This window comes from Rhea americana, unplaced genomic scaffold, assembly GCF_003343005.1.
Source record: "Rhea americana isolate MKP2758 unplaced genomic scaffold, rheAme1 scaffold_29, whole genome shotgun sequence".
Classification (NCBI taxonomy): domain Eukaryota; kingdom Metazoa; phylum Chordata; class Aves; order Rheiformes; family Rheidae; genus Rhea; species Rhea americana.
Genome location: NW_028186412.1, coordinates 5,386,920 through 5,400,370, shown reverse-complemented (window position 1 = coordinate 5,400,370; position 13,451 = coordinate 5,386,920). Strand labels below are relative to the sequence as shown.

Genomic DNA, 13,451 nt, shown 5'->3' with positions numbered 1-13,451 from the left:
GGGGGGGGGGGGGGGGGGGAAAGCTCCCCTGAATTCACCAAGCACAATGTGATCAAATCATGCTGCCTTCCTTCCAGTATGTGACAGAAAATATGAACCCCTGTATATCCAAAAGAATGAAAGAATGTGCAGGAATTGAGACGGTGCTTGGTCGTGTTGGTGACTACAGTCTGATATAATTTTTGGCCCCTGCCAGTATCCAGCTGTGAGTGTTTGCACTTCACTGAATGTATTAGTATTGACAGATCATTTGGTGTTCATGCAGCTGTGGAGTCAGACTGTAACTCTGCATAAAGTCTTCTCACTGAAGCTTGTATCTCATGAGCCTCAACTCTGCATTAAGCATATATGGCTGCATGGACAAAATTAGACCATAATGTGTTGTCTTTGTCTGCATCAAATGTAATTACACGCATTATCTTCTAGATGATGTCCAAATATATACTTTGCTTGAAATGCCAGGAGTTATCTTAAAACATATCAAGTTAAAAAAGCTTTCACAATACAAGATCCAGCTAATTATTCCACATATACAAAAACACAGCTAGAGAAATACAATTCAATTTTTCAATGTTGAATTATGAGGAAAGTCTAAAAAAATAGAAAAAACTCTGATACCCGGACATTAATTCAGAATGTAACACTGCATAATGCCACAATATGAGCACTCATTTAAAATGAGAAGTCCCCAACAAGAGAAGCATAAGGGGATCTAGTATATATGACAAAAATAGATGAATACTGCACTGAAAACATGCATACAATCGCCATGGTCATTCAGTATGTCAGTGATGGTCTAAACAGTGATCTAATAAGAGTGAGACAGTGCTTTCAAAAGAAAAAAAAATCAAGTGAATAACTACATATTGATTAAGCTTTCTGATGCAGCAAAATGAGGGCACAGAGCCATCTCTGGGTTCTGGAGTTGTTTCAGGATTCGCTTGTGAAATTTCTCTCTGACGCGATTGAACTCCATTATATCCAGTGGGTCCTCTTCAATCCAGAACTTGTGGAATTCATGCATTAAGTAGCCTACAAGAAAGAGAAATACAACATGTAAAGATATTACATCAGAATTAAAAAGAAACCTGCAATTAAGGATTACAATGTACACAGAGTGCTGGTTCCTGAGATCTGACACTTAATGAAGCTACAGGGATCAGACTAAACACACCTCTGGGACCTCTACTGCAACACTGCATAATTACCTTAAACTAAAATAAATGGTAAGAGTTTGTTGCCATAGCAGTGGCATTACCAGCACCCAGTTACCAGACAGCAGCTGGAGTTCCGTTTCAGGAAATCTATTCTTATGCCGAGAAAGGCTTCCTGGACTTCGGAATATTTAACAGCAGATTTTAGACAAGCCTTTTACAGAAAGCTCACTCACTGGCAGACCCAAGATGTTGTGAATACAGTAGCAGAACTTCTCCCAAAAAATACAAGAAGTCACTAATTATCTTGACATCTGGATGCTGAACTGTTGATTTTATTTGGTTAAACGATGCATGCGCTACACATTAAGCTAATGAGTATAAAAGCAGGGAAAGGTGTTGCTGATGAGATTTCAAACAGCCTTTATCTCACATTTTGCCTCACATAGTGCAGCCCCAGAATAACACTCCCCTACAGAAACGGCGTATTGGTAAGTAACAAACCAATGCCACATCTTCCTGTATTAATACTTCCTCCTCACACAGAGTTTTACTTTAGTTGAGTGTCCCTGAATTTGCAGGAAACTAACATTTATGCCTATGATCCTAGAAAGATCAGTAAGCTGATATGAAGAGCCACCTGACTTTGGTAGAATACCCCTGTATTAGGAAGAAACTTAGTCATGAAGTGGTTGAATATTGATTGCTTTGATTAAGGCCCCTTACCACCCCACCTCAGTTCTGTGCCATCCATGCACTGAAGAGGAACCACTAACCACTGAAAAAATAAAATGTTGTATCTGTCACTAGGGCTTCAGCAAACTGGATACAACCTCTTCATCCTAACTCTCACAGCAGACAGTCTATAGACCCTGATTTTCTGTCTCAAAACAGCAAAACGTTCAAGCAAATCTTCTGTACTTTGGAAAGCACACAGCATTTCTTGTGAAGCAGGATTAATTGCTTCTATCCATTTACTTCTATTGTATCACAGTTAGAAGTATATCTTCAAGTCTCTTCCAAATATTTCAAAAAAGTCAGAGGCCATTTCATTCCCAGAGATGTTTCACAGAACAGCTCAGTAAAACACCTTTTAAGTCACTATATAAACACGTAAAACACTACTTTTTGATCTTCGCCGAAAAAAAAAAAAAGTCTAGGAGATTTATGCGGGATATCTTCCATAGTTCAGTGCACCCTGCTTGTACCGTCAGAAGGCGCCAACAGTGCTTAAGAACAGTGGGCCAAATTCAATTTGTAGATTTGTGTCCGTCCCTACAGCTGAGGGGAGCAAAAGTGTGCAGGTGAAACATACTGCATCAGCATTTAGGAGGCCTATGCAGTGCATCCATCATGCATCTTCATGAGAAAGGGTGCTGAAGGGTGCTGACTGGGCAATGCAACTGACCTTCCAGTTCAGTCAGACAGCCTGTAGGCATTTATCGTAGCCTTATGGTGTCGCAGTATTTCCTCAGCTACATTACATTAAGGGAAATCTGGGATAATTGAGGCAGAAAAGTGGAGAGAAACTGAGAGAACAGAAGAGCAGACTTTGAAACAGATGTTCTCTAGAAATGAGCATCCGTCCTTGCTCCAGAAAGGGTAAGTGTCTGTTGGTGCCTTCTTTCAAAAAGGTCCAATTAATAACCTCAAATTTTTCCTACAATAGCAGGAAGATTGTGTAGGAATATCCAGCATCTCACTGCTCCACTACTGTAGAGATCAATGCATGTCTTATCCTGCTGTAACTTGTACACACATGGGCTGCCATGGGAAGAGCTGAGGAATGCAGATCCTCTCCATAGGTGGTGGGGATGGGAAAACTGCTCCTTGTGGGGAACACACTGGTGCAGGGGCAGCCTGAGGCTTGGCCAGCAGAACAGGACCACCTGTGGCAGGGACTTCAGTGCTAGCAAAAAGATCCAGTAAAGGTACTAAAACATGTCTCTAGCCTATGCCTCAGTGATGGGGGATTTTAAACTTGGGAAAATAAAATCAAAAAACACAAAACAAAAACAAAAAAGCAAAACCAACAAGGAACCAAGGATATGACATGAAGATAGGGGAGTCAAACCTGCCTTACTAGACCTGGTCATTCAGGAGGATAGGAACAGGCCAGGGATTTGGTGAATCAAAAGAAAGAATGGCCCTCTCAAAGAAAAGATGATCTTAGGATGCTTAAGTGGATACTTATTTATTTTAATCAAGCTAACCACCTACAAAGATAGATTCATTTATGACCCAGTTGGGGTGAGGGAAGCCTAATGGCTAAACTGCCTTGAATTTCAGAGAGACCTCTGAAAGAGGGACTCAGAGTCCCTGTTTCAGAGAGATCTGAACAGGCTGGAGAGTTGGGCAGAGAGGAACCTCCTGAGGTTCAACAAGGGCAAGTGCAGAGTCCTGCACCTAGGGARRAATAWYCCYAKGCACCAGTAYRRGCTGGGGGCTGACCTGCTGGAGAGCAGCTCTGCAGAGAAGGACCTGGGAGTGCTGGTGGATGACAAGTTGACCATGAGGCAGCAATGTGCCCTTGTGGCCAAGGCCAATGGTCTCCTGGGCTGCATTAGGAAGACTGTTGCCAGCAGGTGGAAGGAGGTAATCCTGCCCCTCTACGCAGCCCTGCAGAGGCCTCATCTCTAGTCCTGTGTCCAGTTGTGGGCTCCCCACGACAAGAGAGACATGGAGCTACTGCAGAGTCCAGCATAGGGCTACGAGGATGCTCAGAGGGCTGGAGCACCTGCCCTGTGAGGAACGGCTGTGAGAGCTGGGCCTGTTCAGCCTGGGGAAGAGAAGACTGMGGGGGGATCTTGTCAATGTGTACAAGTACCTGAAGGGAGGGTGTCAAGGGAATGGAGACAAACTCTTTTCAGTTGTCCCATGTGACAGGACAAGAGGCAATGGGCAGAAACTGAAGCACAGGAAGTTCYGCCTGASCGTGAGGGGGAATTTCTTCYCTGTGAGAGTGACGGAGCACTGGCACAGGTTGCCCAGAGAGGTTGTGGAGTCTCCTCTGGAGATCTTCAAGGCCCGCCTGGCTGTAATCCTGTCTAACATGCTCTAGGTGACCCTGCTGAGCCGAGGGGGGTTGGACTAGATGACCTCTAGAGGTCCCTTCCAACCTTACTGATTCCGTGATTCCTACCAGCCATTCTCAGCCAGGGCAGGTATCACAAGAGACAGAGCCCTGTTAGAGCACGAAAACTGTCCATGGAAGATTTGGGGTAAATGAGGCTTATTAAATGGCTACTTCATTCTGAAAGGCTTGCATTATTTAATATGAGATACACAGGATACTAGTATTTGCTATTTATCTAGTCAAGCATCTAGAAAATATTGTAAATACAAGTTCTCATTTTAAAAATAAAGAATCTTAATACAACTTTAAAAATAAAAACCAGAACAACCCAAAATGCATTTTTCTTTTTAATTATCCACTGACCTAGAAGTTACAAAGGCTTGCCCTTTAGCCAGGTCCTATTCTAACCTCCCTCCTCCCCTCTTTCCTCTCCTTAARGTTTCTTATATCCTGAAGATGATTTTACTATTTCCATTAAAAGCAAAATCTTATTTCCAATTCACCAGTTGCACTGAAACACTGGAGCACTGAGCACATCTACTACTTCACAGGGGCTGAAGGGGGACTCTCCCATCAGATCCTAGCTGCCAGCAGGCCATGTGCTGTGGATCCCTTGCAGTGCGGCTGCTGCTGCAGCGCTCTTCTGGCGAGGATGCATAGCAGGTCTGTGCTGCAAGGGGATGCTCAATAGGGGTTAAAAAAACATTAATCCTGAGGGGAGGAATCTACTGAAGGGGCCAGGGAGACACTTGAATCTAGATGTAGGTATCTTGAGACATAGATGGCTTTACAGGGTAATATTTAGAAGCTCTTTAGTCTCTTATTATTTATCTTATTTTCCATTATTACCTATTTTCTTATTATTTAAAGCCAGTTGAAGTATATAGAAAGGTCACTTGGATTTGGGCCAACCTGTTTGCCCCCCCCCCCTTTGTTTCACCCCTTGTTTTGGTGGTGATATACACAACAGAAAACTGGATCCTAGTTTTCTAACGACAAGATAGTGAGACAAGGGTGACAGTAGCTGTGCTGAGTCAGCAGATTTGCAGGACTTGCCACTATTTTTGGTTTTGTTTTAGAAAGGGATGGGTGATTCAAAACTTAGTAGAAACACAAACTAGCTATAATCCTCCCCACTCTGCCCCCAACTTACAGAAGGTCTGTTGGAAGTGTGCTAGCGTTGGTGCTTCTGGAGCGACATTGTAGAAATGGGTCTTCAAAGCTCCGCTCACAAGCAGATTATATGCAAGGTCTGTGATGTTAATGCCCACAATAGCAAAAGAGTAGCTGTAAGAAAAAAGACCGGCAACATTTACAGGTAGCTTGACTTTTTTTCAGCACAGTAGAAGAAACTCTGACAATACTGCAGGCGCAACTGAGGAGCACTAATTCTCTCCTGCTTCTCATGAGCTTCCAAAGAGAAGGTGAGCAAGGAGATGGAAAAAAAGGGCAAGACATTTATTCTGCCTGCTTTGTATACTGTAATGGCAGTATTATGCTTGTGAAGCATAACAGTGAAAACAGGAGCTTCCTCGACATGTCAGACATTTTCAGCGGTGCAGTACAGACTCATTTCTGTGGAAGATGACCAAGGTTAAGAGTCTCCGTGCTCCCGGACTTGCTCTGAGCCAGGGTTAGTACTAGCCATGATGGCTTTCTTTGCAGCATGTCCAATTACTTGCTATTTTAACTTCTCTGTCCAACTGYAATTCATTACCCATAGTTAGGAACATCAGGTTTGGGCAGTCAGTCCTACAAAGAATTTCACCTACAAAAGACATTTCACAGGTTTTTCAGTTGTATGAGAAGAATCAGCTGAGTTGCCTCCAATAGAAGCCAGAAAACAGGTAAGAACATGCATCAAAGTATGTTGGAAATAGAAATAAATACAGACTTACGGAGCAAAACTCTGTCCTGGTAAGAGGGTGTATTAACAASGAAAATATTTTTAGGCACAACAGAATAAAAAAAATTGGAAATTACTTCTTAATTTGTGAGCCTGTTGCATAAAGAGATCAAGGAGGGAAAAAGGAAAGTACTTTCTGGAAATGATCATTTCTCACGAAAACATGCATGTCCCATGCTGACATTTAGAGACAGAAGCAAACATGTTTAGTTATGCAGTATTCTTTTTAAACAAAAACAAAAAACAAAAAACAAAAAACAACAACAAAAAAAAAGAAAGAAAAACCCAAACCAAAACACCTTTGGCATATTGCAGGAGCGAGAAAATCCAGAAGCTACCAGCAGCATGATGCCTAATGGGAAGTTTCACAGAACAATGAGATCTCAGAGACCCTGCTATGGACATTAAAATGTTGTATTACAGTTTCTCAAGTACACTTGTTAGGACAAACATAGTTCTGCACTCGTGAATAATACAGCTCTACAAAACCCATACCTTAACAAAAAACTCACTAGGACTTCTTCTCTATTATTATACTTATCTGAATGGAAATCAGAACCTGTTTGACAGTCACAAGTGAAGACTTGATCATATTACGTATTAAGAAGAATTAAACATTTATAACTGCACTATCCACAGCACACAGAGAAAGCTTCTCCTTGCTACAASATTTCCCTCCCTTAATTACTACTTAAAATGACATTTTTCCTATAAACCTAGCCACATCTTAATTTTCAGAGACAGTGTGTGTTAAAGTACGTACACTGAAATTTCCTTAAAAACGTAACCAGGAAACACCTCCACTCACCTCAAACATATAGCATTATYGATAATAGTTCTGTTTCTGGCAGCTTAAAAAAGAAAGACTACTTTAAACTTACCCAATTGCCTTATCAAACTTTTTCTTCTCCCATTCGGCTTTACTGAATTGGCTAGGGAAATGAGGAAAAAAAAAAATCATCTAGATATTGCCATGCATTGCTAATTGATAAATATTTTAATTTRTTTTACACTATAATGTTAAATGGACATAGACTACATTTTTTGCCCCATTGGCATGACTAATGACRTTTGACTCTGCTTCTTACTGAAAGGCTTGAAAGTGGTAACTTACCTGCCTTGTGGCATCCCTAACGAACTTTTCTCATCATTTACAACGTATGTGGCTACAAAGCTCTCAATAAAAGTCAATTATTTTCCTATACTGACCACAGTGATRATCCACCTTAGTTAGGTCTGAGTTACAGAGAGCATTTAAAAACATCAGGTTTCTTTTAACTGATCAAAGAGGATTTTAGCCTTTTGTGCTCTCCAAGATGCACATGACATTCACCACTGGAGACACRATTCATTTGACATAAACATGAAAAAATACTCCTCCAATAAAAATGTTATATATCCAAACAAATTAGATGCCAAACTACAGTAAAAACACAAGGAGCAATAATTCATACTAGTTAGCACAATAACACAGAGCTTTCCAAGGGCACAGAAAGTACCTCTTTTAAAACTGGATTAATTAGAGAATTTTAAAATAAATGAAAACACTTTTGAACAGGAAAGTTAAGAGCTGTGTGATACAGCTATCAATYAAATGGCATTCCATTGAGCAGGGTTTAACGGCAGCTACTCATATGGAAGAAACTGAGCACAAGTCACTGGCTGCATTTGCCACCACCTAAAAGCAGACAGGAACTGACCCTGAGCCGAGCTACAATTTGAGGACTCTGCAGGAATTTTGCCTCAGTAAGGTCTAAGCAGGCATTGAAGGCTTAAGACCCCAAAGCAGACAGCTATGCATGAACATATCAYTCTTGGACCATACTTGAGTTATGGTAAATACATATTACACTAATTCCTGAATTTCATGCAAACATTGTATTTTACATACTGTCATTTTTAGGTATTAGAGATGCTAGGAGGTTCACACACACCCTCATCTGAATGCTAATATCCAGCATATGTAAGGATAGACTTTTGCCTCTCAAATGATTTAGTGAATAAGAATATGCCAGTCTATACTCATTCTCCAAAATCTGTCATTTTTGTAGGCTGTGGCCTAACATCAATTAAAACAAAACAAAAACACCCAGCATGCCCYCTTAGCCCCCAAAACACCACACAAATGTTGAATAGTAAGATGGCACATTTAGGATGTAGGCAAGTAATACAGCTCAACAGAAATAGGAAGTACATTGATCATTATCACTTCAGAAACCAACACTGCTGCTAAGCAATCACACTAGAAAAAAAAAACAAAGGCATCTCTAGCAGCATCTATCTTCTAGTGGATGCTATTTCAAGAGAAAAACTGCACATGCTCATACACAGCACTCCAAAGCAGTCCTTGGTAATCACACATGTAAATGAAGAACACTAACAGGACACCCTGCCCCACAGCTCCAAAACAGGGCAAAGGAAGGGGCAAAGGCAGACGCATGACAGTTCTTGACTGTTTTCCATAATGCAGTTTAAGAATCATGAAATCCCTGTTCATAAGCATTTATTAATAAAAATCAGCCATGGGCTACACTATATATAAGGGAAGACTAGGCTGGAGGTACTTGCAGGAAGATGGCAAACGCAGTGCCACCGCAGACAAAAATAAATCTGAAGACTGACTCTCAGGCTCAGTCTCTCAGGTTTAAATCCTCCCCAGCCCTCCCCAACTGCTTTTTGTCACAGAATTACCATAGGGAATCTAGCTACAAAGTAATGAGGAGATTACAGACTTGGCAGAATTCAGATATAGACCTACTATACTGATACCTAACACAAGGCATAGAAGAGAAAATTTCTTCTGAGGCACCTTTCTTCTCTGCCTCCTGTACCAGTTATGGAATTAAATTCCTCTAAAGCAGTTCACAATACAAACTTTTTGCCCCTTAAAGGCACCTGTTATTGATTTCTCAAAAGAAAGGACACTGGACTAGTCAAATTAGACCAATCGTTAGCCATGGTAGCCAAAGTGAACACAAATAGAAGGATTCTTCCGCTGAGGTAACTTAATCTTGATCAAGAACTCTTGATTATCACATCAGAGTCACAGCTGCTTTGACTGTATTTGCATGGCTTAATCTTTTTCTGCAAGAAAGTAAAARTTACCAAATATTTATTACTAGATGGGTCTAAAATAGGGTGTTTTAGCTAAGTTGAGCATGGCTGATTTTATTCTTTATAAATTATCWTACTAAGATACACCCAGTGCTGTGCTATTGGCTCATTTGGGCTAACACTGCAGTATTTGGAGAAAGGAATATGGATCTTTTGAAGCTGTTGCAAAAAYTTTTGGTTTATAATTTGTCAAATTGCAGTATAGTTTGATCTTTATTTACATGTAGAGTCTCACAAAACTAAGAGAAATAAAAAAATACCTTATTTCCTTCCTAGTGACTTCCCTTCATTATGAAAAGATAAAAAAATTAAAAGAAAGGTAAATAAAAAAAAAGAAAATCACTTGAAATTAGAAATTAGTTAAAATAGTTAACACAATATGATTCAGTATATAAGTTTGCCTCTTGAATCTGATCAGCTTTCAGGATTGATACCTGAAAACAGACAGCACATAGCAATACCCAAGCACCTGCCCAATAAAACAAAAGATAGCCCCCACCCTAAAGCACCAGTCCACACAGCATTATCTAATTAGCTATTTTTTTCTAGCCTCAAGTATTACCTGTATTTAGGCTGAAGAGAATCGGAAAGAACTTGCTGAGCTATCCCAGTGTCCCATTCGGCAAAATATCTGCAGATACATACATTTAGGGTCAACTATTAAAGACCGAGGACAAAATTGTTCTTGGGTCGTAATGAGCTATCCACACATACCATGCCAAGCCCTTTAAAGGGTCATGAAGCATGTTAAACAATATGAGCAACATTTAGCACGTTTAATTCATTAAACTACCCTGTCAACCCCTCCAAAATGAAAGATAAAAGCAGCTCACCCTCGAATTACGAGTGCAACCCTATAATTTGTTAATGGATGTGTGTTATCATGCTCCCTTTCTACACGGTCTGCACAAAACTGGTTTCTTATTGCTAGAGCAAGTTGGCTGCTGAGCTCAAGATAAAGCAGTTCAGACTTCTGTCTGGCAGATTTGTTAACCAAAATGAGTCATCACAGAGACTAAGTAGTAAAAGGGGGGGAAAAAAATAGGGATTTGTCTCTGATGAAAGTTTAAAACAGAGTCAAGAGTCCAGACCCTTAACTGAGCTTTGCTATAAAGTGACATGTAGAGAGTTATGTCCTTCAATCTGTAAAGGCAGAAAATATCCCCCCCTTTCTCCCATAGGGGGAGGTTATTTTATTATATGTTTCTAAGTTACATAARTACCTGTAGTAAATAAAAGAGCTGGAGGAAAGAACAGATCACAGATACCAATTTATTCCTACATTACCAATCACAGATATGATACTAAATATCTGGTGTACATGAGGCAGAAGGGGATAGTTATTTAAACTCGCTGCTTAGTTTTGAGTATCCAGAGAAAGTGAGGAATTAGACTAACTACAGATGTCTACCTTCAGATGCTGAATTTCAAACATTTTGCCTAGAAATTCAGAAAAGAAAGCTGAGCAGTAATATAAACCTCCCACCTACATGTTTTTAGGGTATTTTGTTTAGATATCTAAATATTGGTGAAAATACGTGTCTTTTACTTGTGGGACGAGTGTACTAACTTTCACAGAACAGCTAAAAAGGGCTTAGCAAGCTGTACAACCTAGTTAAATGAGAAATACTGAAAAAGATACTTTCCAGAAGAAAAAAAAGGTAATAGAAATTTTTTTCATTTTTGGGGATGGAGTCCCTAACGTTTAGAATTTAGTCCTATAGGCTTGCTAAAAAGAATCCACACACAATGCTGCTTTTCACAACTTCAGACACAAGTACATCTATAAAGAAACATACTTACACCAAATTATATAAGCCCAGGAGACCCATCCCTCTAAAGTCAGTTTTAGGATCATCACCTTGGAAACCAATTTCACACCACTGCTTCGAAATCCGAGCTTTCAATGGCGAATCAGGCTTCAAACATTTCCACAACTAGGAAAATTGCAGGTAGAATATGATTAAAATTCACATATTAGTATAACCTTCTTTTTAAATAAATTTTCATGTCACATAATTGCATTACTATTTCAGCAACCAGCATATATGAACAAATGCAGTTCCTGGGGGTGGGGGAGATCCCAAACCACTCTTCAATATTGCAGACATTTCAGCTACAGCCCTAAGGCCCTTCTGACCTTATCTACAACTGTTGCAGAGTTTTGCACAAGGACTTATTTTGTTCAYGCTTTATGCATCAAACCAGAATCTGCCTCCATAAGCACAGAATCAGGAACGGGCTGGACTTTTGTAGTAAATCACTGACAGGGTGACAGGCAATCAGCCCTCAGTTCMCTTAGGCTCTGCAGCAATCTTTTCTTTGGCATCTTTTGCAAGTCTCTAGAATAATTACAAATTGGAGAGTGCTGACTTGGCTACCACAGTGCTGAAAAGCAAATCAGAGAACATAAAAAGAAAAAAAAAATCCATAGAAGAATAGCACATTCCACCTTCTCATTTAACTGAGGGGTGAATCATTCATTGATCTCACAGCAACAAGGCAGGGGGGAGTGATTTAACAAGCCAGATCTTCAGCAGGTACCAACCTACTTGGCTGCACTGGCCCAGGGACCTTATGCTTAAATAGCATGTTAAGCATCTAAAAAGCAGCCTAAAACGACATGTTCTGAAAAATATATAGCTGTCTGCAARCATGCCCCAGCACAAATTCACACTATTTAAAGTGTATTAAGTAGTCAGGTGCTCCTCAGACATTAGTGAGTGTTAGTAGTGATGAGTAGTGTCTCAAGAAACAGACTCGTAAGGGGCGGGGCGGGGGGAGGAGGAAAATACACTACCTACACCCTACCAAGGGGAAAGACCTTTATTAATATTTCACACACCAACACCCCAGAACCTATATTAAAAAGTGATTTAGAGAGGGTAAAGCTTTTAAAGATTTTGGCTTTCACAAGCTGCATAAAGCATCCTGTACCRAATTACCTTCATTATTTCTTATTCATCCATTAACAGTAAATACAGTATTATTTACTAGTTCAATCACATTAAACTAATCTTCATCTYATTCATAAAATGTCCACCTGGTAAACATGAATAAGTGATAAGCATTAAGAATATGAATTACTGGTTGCAGAGATCACTTAGCAGAACATCTAGAAGCAATGAAAGCCAGCCAGCCTAGTCTTCCCCGGTGTGGCCCAGAAACCAAATCAAACCCTTGGACAGATTTCTGCTTGTCATGAAAACTCGCAACAGCAAAARGCATGCTGTAAATAAGTGCCTAGCGCACAGATTATATTGGAGGCAGATGAAGATAYTGCTATCCTTTTTTAACATTAAAGATTTTACTGTGTAAGCTGAACTGTTTAATCTCCCCTCAAAAACACTCCCACACTCAGTTTCCATCCTGCTTTCGTTCTCGCTCTGTGATGCTTTTAAAGCGCTTACGTGATTATACATCCCAAGTGCTGTTTGCCGGAACGGTTAAGAACCAGGACTGCTCAGCAGAGAGCTGGCGTCAGGGAAAGGACGCCAGGGCCCGCTTCGGACGCCTCCTGCAACGCTACCCTCCTCCGTGCCCGCAACACCTGCCCGCAGGCCCCCACCTCCTGCTCCGCAGGMGACGCAAGGCCCTCGTGCCTTTGGGAATCCTCCCCCAGAGCCAAGGGCTCACAGTAAAGCTGCAGCCCCCTACCTCTTATTTCCAGAGTCCAGAATCCTTGGCTGGGACCTACAACGCTTGTCCTCCAGATACGGACTTCCTCACTGGGTAAATCTAAGTGTGCTTTCCTGTAAGCCCCCCTCTAGCCCCAGAATTCTGCTTTTTGCTTGTACAGTGGCAGGAGCCCAGCAGGAGGAGTCTGGCCAGCCCTGCCTAGCACTTGGAGCACAGATCTGCTCCAGCGGCAGCCCTGGACCTCAGCCCCCCACCCAGCCAGGCTCCCACCTCCCCGCAGAGCTGTCTGAACGTCGGGGGGATCAGCACACTCCTGGGGGCTGCTAGTGCTTTAGAATAAATAAGAGGATCTATAAATCTCAACATGCAGTACTAGACTGTGCTGGGATGGTCTGAAAAGATGTAGTAAATTCTTTGGGGAGGCGAGAAAAAAAAACGTTTCGGAAATAGAGGCCTGGCAATAACCATTCTAACCATGCCTGTRGCAATTCTGGGCACGTACAGGAGCCAGCCTCAAGCACAGCTCTGTAGACACCTACAGGTGCTCTTTTACCATTTCGGA

The 13,451-nt window shown here is 41.1% G+C and overlaps 1 protein-coding gene across 2 annotated transcripts in view; it reads right to left on the bottom strand.

The window, feature by feature from the left end:
* Positions 1 to 9: 9 nt before the first annotated feature.
* Positions 10 to 13,451, bottom strand: part of ELMOD1 (ELMO domain containing 1) — a 29,226-nt gene continuing 15,784 nt past the window's right edge. The window contains exons 6-10 of one of the 2 annotated variants that reach the window (XM_085309051.1): positions 11,054 to 11,187; positions 9,813 to 9,881; positions 7,018 to 7,068; positions 5,384 to 5,517; positions 10 to 1,032 (exon numbers count right to left, since the gene is read on the bottom strand). In XM_085309051.1, the coding sequence (XP_085165177.1) occupies positions 860 to 1,032; positions 5,384 to 5,517; positions 7,018 to 7,068; positions 9,813 to 9,881; positions 11,054 to 11,187 (561 nt within the window). In that variant the 3' untranslated portion in view covers positions 10 to 859. The remainder of the gene's footprint in view (positions 1,033 to 5,383; positions 5,518 to 7,017; positions 7,069 to 9,812; positions 9,882 to 11,053; positions 11,188 to 13,451) is intronic. The other variant, XM_085309053.1, reaches the window with a different exon arrangement.